The following is a 6,814-nucleotide window of genomic DNA, read 5'->3' as shown; positions in this document are numbered from 1 at the left end:
ATCCACCACTGTTAAGAGATGCTATATATATCTGGAACTGAACCTGCACTTGTAACAAAGCTGATTTCATTCTGTGTTTACATGAGGTGGTCTAACTTGCAAAAACAAACCACTGCTTGCTGATATAAATTGTATACATTAATTTTCCCAGGACTCCAATGCAAATTTAGCACTCTTGAATGATTCTGACATGTGGGTCATAACTGTGAAAGCTGCTTATAAAGGAGCCAAATTCAGGTTTGTGAAAAGTATACATATACTATCTATAGCTGTGAGCCTGTGGTTTGCATTTGCAAGGCTGCTTGACTAGATCTAATAAAATCAGCTTGGCAAAGTGCACTAACCAGCCTCTGAAAAGGGTGGATGGGCCAGGAGATCAAAGGGAAAGCTATATTCCACCTTTATTCTCTCCCTAAATAATAGATGAAAGAGTACCATAAAATAGTAAAATTGATAGGTAATATACCGTTAATTCTAAGGGCAATCTTGTTCTTCTTTTTTCAGGTTTTAATCCCCCTTCCGAGCCTTTTTCCTCAATTGACTTCAACAGTCTCTGGTTGAAGGTGCTTTGCTGCCATAAATATCCTCATTTGTCTTAAAATCTCATCTTCCCTTGGCCTTGAAGAGCCCGTTGTCGTTCCTAGCAGCTCTTCATCAATTTCTGGCAATAGATTTCGCCTTGTAAAACTATTGCCAGAACTACTCAAACTTGGAGTACTTTCTATGCGCACGGTGTTGCGAACGCTGGATACCGTCGTTGGAATCGTTGTCGTTTCAAGTCCAAGATCAGGACTTATGGAGTTGTCTTCGGGAGGCATAGGTATCTGAGGAGTTGTTGGTGCGTTTGGGATCATGTCAGAAAAGCGCCTTGTGTCCTGACTGACATTTTCCTCCGAAATATTCGAGTCTGTCGTTGTAGGGCTAGGCGAACATGATGTCCTCGCTGATCTCGATGAACTAGACGCTGTGTTCTTATTACTTTTCTCTGCAAGTTTCTTTCCATACAAATGTACGCGATTCCGCCGGTTTGGTGGTAGTCGCCCCATAGCACAAAATACGTTTTCGATGTAAATAAATCGCGTAAAATTCAATGTACTTTACACAATGTACGTGTGTCGTTGAATAATTCATGGCAAGTTAGCGCCAAAATTTCAAATCCGATATCCTTGCTCCCAAATCATGAACTTTGGTCGGTCAGGGAGTTGCGACGTGAATGACACGTGAAAGTCATATGAACATTAAATCTCAAATTTTGATTATCATTATGCTTGCGGGCGGACGGGTATTAGCTTTATTCGATATCGATATATTTTAAGCTTCGAATCAATATTTGATCCCATGAGTGAAAAAAGAAAGTACTGTGGACATTGTCAAGAGTTTGTTACGCTAAGAACATATCGTACGCACGAAAAGCTATTTTTTATCAAAGAAACAGGTATTTGGAAAACATGTGTCGTTTCTTCGGATGAAGAAGATGAACACTCCATTCGAGAGCATATTAATGATAGTTCCCAAGACGAATGTGAAGGAAAGTTCCCTAAAGACAAAGGAGACGACGTTGGTTCGGATTGCTTTCATGGTAAGCCCTGCAGTGACATTTTTACATAAATAATAGAAAATATTAACTACAAATATCATGGCTTATAAAATAATAAGGTACAGCCATTAAGGGGACATTGTGTCCCCTCAACTTTTCTTTAAAGAGCATTTTTTAGCGAAAACAATAGGATATGTGCTTTAGATTAGTGTCCCCTACTCCCTATTAAATATTTGAAGCTGTTCATGTACCCACAGGCCTAATTTAGCAATAGGGCAGTTTTTTATTATTATATGATATTGTTGTTTATAAATTTTGCCAATTTCTGCAGATATTTGGAGTTGAAATGAGGTATTTTTATGTTTAGTATGGGCCAGAAGGAAGGTATTTGTTAATTTGGATTAGGGTGGACTATTAAAGGCAATCAGGTTACAGCATGGCAGTTTCTTCAAATAACAGCATAACAAATAACAACTGCCTCAGATATACAGTTGATAGGCCAATTGTCATATCTATATATAGGCAGTTGATGTACAACCAATTTTCCTTTCCTAGGACTATGGTGACTGTATCATCAGACTAAATAGAGTCACAACACTGCTAGACAAACACCATAACATTACTTTTATATAATTGTATACACTTGATCTTTGCAGGCATAAATGTGTGTTTTTGGCCTTACTAGGGTGGACATATACACTGAGTGGGGGGGGTATATTTAAGGAGGGGGCTTATAACACCCAATTTGCCAAACAGTTTTCTTACAACTGGCCTATGATGATCAGGATTGCTTGAGAACTTTGATGCATCAGGGTTTTGGACGTAGTTGGCCTGGATCCAGGCTCGGTTCCCCTGCCCTTGACTATGTGATCCTGTATATGCAACGTCAAAAGGAAAACCTCAGTGGCCATGGACATATTTCAAAAGACGAAGTATTAGACCTGGTGATCTCAAATTAGGTATAACACAAGTAGTAAAGATCAAAAAGGTTTGAGGACCACAAAATGTATTTGAAAATGTGTCCAAAGTTAATTTTTACCCGTGTACTATTTAAACAAGGCAGTACAATTTGTATATTTAACCCATTAGCTGGTATTACTCAGTAGGTGCAGTCGATGTAGTTTCTTAACCCATTTTCTGGTAGTCTTCCCCTTATCGAGTAAAATTTTCTAACCCTAGACAGACTGTACATGCAATAATATCATATCCATGTTTTTGTAGAATCCGATTGTCAATCCAGTGTTTGTTCAGATGATGATGACTCGTCAGATACAGAGTGGTTGTATAAAGAGCGTGTATTTCCAATTAACCCAGAAATTTGGGAGATTTCTGAAGAGGATATCAATGTTGACCTTGAGAGAAACTCTATACCACATGTTTCCAACGATCTTAAAGGTAATGCATCTAATCCAGTAAAGAATATTTTGCGTTGGGCACTTGTATTTTTGTCTATATGGGCTGCCCATTGCAAAATTTCAGAAACTGCACTGGAGTTGCTATTGTCATTTCTTCATCGTTGGTTTACTGTTTTGGGGACAATCTTTCCACCGTTTGCTGTTTATATCTTTTCCAACTACTATATCATCGCTACGTACATATCTTGGCATTGAAAAAGACAGCTTTACCAAATACGTTGTCTGTAACAAATGTTCCAGTTTATATTCATTTCACGACTGCTACGAGTTAAAGTATGGCAAAAAAACCAAAAAATGTCAGTTTATTTCATTTCCTCATCATCGCCAAGTTCACCGCAGGCAGCGTTGTAACGAGCCGCTATTAAGAGAAGTTGTGTTAAAGAACGGAAAGTGCCATTTGTACCCATTCAAAATATTTTGCTATAAAAGTATATCGGAAACACTGAAGAATATGATAAGCAGAAATGGATTTCTCCAGAAGTGTGAACTGTGGAGAAGTAGAGAAGTTCCTAATGGTTTTCTAGCTGATGTTTTTGATGGACGTGTTTGGCGAGAGTGGCAATTCGTTGAAGGTAAACCTTTCTTAGCTGCCCCTGATAACTATGCTTTGATGCTTAACGTGGACTGGTTTCAGCCATTCAAACATTCCGTCTACAGCGTTGGGGCCATGTATTTGGTTATAATGAACTTACCCAGGAGCGAGAGATTTAAGCCTGAAAATGTCCTGTTGGTAGGTCTGATTCCAGGTCCTAAAGAACCATCGTTGAACATAAATACGTACCTCAAGCCCATGGTGACAGAACTAAATTTGTTATGGACGGACGGTATAAATATTAACTCTGAAATTTGCATTCGTGCTGCCTTATTGTGTATAGCGTGCGATCTACCTGCCGTTCGAAAAGTGTGTGGATTTACTGGTCATGGGGCCCGCAATGGATGCTCCAAGTGCAAGAAAGCATTTCTTGGGGTAGTAGGGAAAATGGATTTTTCTGGGTTTGAACCTTCCCCGCCTAGAAAGAATGCTGAGCATCGACAACAAGCTCAAGAAGTGCTTAACCAGACAAGTATGACCGATCAAGCTGCAGCTGAACAGCGTTATGGCACAAGGTTCACGGAGCTTATGATGTTGCCTTATTTTGATTGCGTACGGTATCATGTTGTCGATCCAATGCACAACCTGTTTCTGGGAACTTCCAAGCATTTAATGAAGAATATTTGGTTGCAAGGCGAAACACCACTTATTGAAAGGAAGGATCTTATGAACATCCTGAAAAAGTTGGATACTCAAAGCACCGTCATCTATTGGTAGAATGCCTAAGAAAATCGAAAATAGTTATGGCGGATTTACCGCTGATCAGTGGAAAACGTGGACAATTCTCTTTTCAGTGTTTAGTCTTTGGAATGTATTACCAGATGAGCATCTCAAATTATGGCATGATTTTGTTATGGCTTGCATCTTGTATTGTGCTCCTGTCATCACAGAAGGAAGAGCAGAAGTGGGACACTCGCACATTTTAAAATTCTGCAAGGGCTTTGAAAATCTTTATGGAAAAGAGAAGGTCACGCCAAACATGCATATGCACACCCACATTCTCGACTGCATTTTGGATTACGGACCTGTATATTCGTTTTAGCTATTCAGTTTTGAGCGGTACAATCGTCTTTTGGGCGAAATTGTTACCAATCAGAGGTCAGTAGAAGTACAGTTAATGAGAAAGTTTACGTCCGAACAGTTCGTAAGAAACTTGGAGCTGCCAGTTCAATTTGGTGATTCGTTTTTACCTATATTTGAAAAACTAAATATTAAGAACACTGGAACGCTTGCCTCTGAGCTGGAAGACATGAAAACAAAAGAAGTGATAGAGACTAGTATGCTTGCCATTGGTCCTGTCCGAAAGAACGACTCACGATGGAGAATCGATGAAAGGAAGACTGTGTATGAACTGCGTTGTCCATATTCTTTAGAAAGCTTGGACGCAGAGGATCTTGCCTTAATCACAAGGGTGTATATGGAAATATTTGATGGACTAAACGTAGAATCAGTTACCACACACTTTAATCGTTATGCTGGTGTCTTTTTCGCGGGGGAATATTTTGGGTCTCTGAACTCCCGGGGAGAGAAATCATGTTACATAATGGCTAGATGGTGCAGTCTTGGTGGGGTCATTGATAAAGCGGGTACGGATCTTAGACCAGGTGTTATTGACTATATTCTTGAGCAGAGTATAGAGGTTAACGATAATCGCGTGAAATATATACTTGCGGCCGTAAGATGGTTTTCAGTACATCCCCAAAGACATAAATTGGGATCCCCAACTGAAGTATGTTGCAGAAATGTCTGGGAGTTAGATGGCTGTGCAAGTTTTATTCCAGTGCAAAGGATCTTTTGTAGGTTTGTCCCTGTTTATGATGTTGTTGACGGAGAGAGAGTTTTAATTGTGTGCCCAGTTCCGCGCAAGTTTCAGTGTTGACCGGATTTGCCAGAACATCTCTAAGTCCATTAAAACGTCGAATTTGACTATACATTTGGCCAATTGAAATGCTCACCATTGCATGCAAAATTCGCGCAATGCCCAATAAGGTTATTCAAATAAATTGTATATATATAATTAGAAATCGCTTTAGTTTAGTTTAGTTTAGTTTAGCTTTGTTTAGTTTAGTTTAGTTTAGTTTGAGTTAGTTGAGTTGAGTTTAAGAGACATTTAAATACATGCTAGTAACATCGCTATATTACAAATTGATACAGGAAATTGCAGAGCTCGAGAAGTATAAATGAAAAATTGAACGCGTGTTTAGCATAGTATTTGTAACAAATGCTATTTTTCATTAATTCTTCGAGAACAAGTGCAATCTCCTATTAATACCAATATAGTGAATTTACGAGTGGCCAAAGGTACTAAAGCATTGTTTATTTTACAGTAGGTTTCAAGATAGAACACTGTACGCGTCTTTACCTTCACTCAATTTTAATATTTTTTGACATAAATTTTCAGCCCATTTTCAGCAATTTCTATTTCGATATGTATTCCAATGTGCAACTTCTTTGAGCACATCCTGTAGGGATGGATGACAAAATAGAAAAGTTGAAATATTTCAGCAAATGTTGCATGTTCTTGATTCCTAATTCCGTTTTAAAAGGACATATGGATGAATCAGGCTATGGCAGAAATCAGGCTATGGCAGAAAGTTACTTACACCTTTTTAGGTTATTTTTTGCTATTATCATGCTAATCGTGCAAAATGCATTCGAGCGTTGCCAACTGTTATTTTGTAAAAGTACCAAGTATGGTCCAGCCTCTGCGCAGTTTGCTCCTCAGGCCTCGCTCGTCGTGTTGCCAAAAACGAAATCGAACATCAATATGCAGCTCAGTACGGTAGTTTAAGGCAGTCTAAAGTCCCTAGGGTAGTCTCACCCTCGTACTCAAAACCTGCTGCTAAAAGCAAAGTCCCTGGAAAATGCTGATCCAAATTCTCCCAGATTTTGGGAGTATTTTTGAATCTCAGCAAGCCCTGGGTACGAGGTTGAGGTAGTCTAAGGTAATTTAAAGGTAGGCTATGGTATGCCTAAAAGGTATGCAAAGGGACGCAAGGTAGTCGTAATACACTAATGTTGCGCTCTGTTAAACTAAGTGTATGGCATTTCCTTGCCGCTGATCAAATAGACCACAGATTCATTAAGCACTTCGCGCTTTTTTTCCGCGGATTAAAAACCTGATTGATAAATAAATTTATTAATTTAATTTAAATTTCAAATTAATCAAATATAAAGTACAGTACGTTGGAATTTTCATTCGAAGGTACGTATTACATTTACGAAGTGAATCATTTTAATAGCAACTGAGTATAGCCAAAAAATGAATTC

At 38.7% G+C, this 6,814-nt stretch overlaps 1 protein-coding gene across 1 annotated transcript; it reads left to right on the top strand.

Annotated features, from left to right (window-relative positions):
• Positions 1–655: 655 nt before the first annotated feature.
• On the top strand, positions 656–3,147 carry LOC114538216. Its single transcript, XM_028559366.1, has 2 exons — positions 656–1,579; positions 2,759–3,147. The coding sequence occupies exons 1-2, from the start codon at positions 1,339–1,341 to the stop codon at positions 3,145–3,147; spliced, it is 630 nt and encodes a 209-aa protein (XP_028415167.1). The 5' UTR covers positions 656–1,338.
• The last annotated feature ends 3,667 nt before the right edge of the window (positions 3,148–6,814 follow it).

The sequence above is a fragment of the Dendronephthya gigantea genome, unplaced genomic scaffold (genome assembly GCF_004324835.1).
Source record: "Dendronephthya gigantea isolate DGI-Jeju-01 unplaced genomic scaffold, DenGig_1.0 000177F, whole genome shotgun sequence".
Taxonomy (NCBI): domain Eukaryota; kingdom Metazoa; phylum Cnidaria; class Anthozoa; order Malacalcyonacea; family Nephtheidae; genus Dendronephthya; species Dendronephthya gigantea.
The sequence above is the reverse complement of the archived record's forward strand: the minus strand, read 5'-3'. Positions and strand labels throughout refer to the sequence as shown.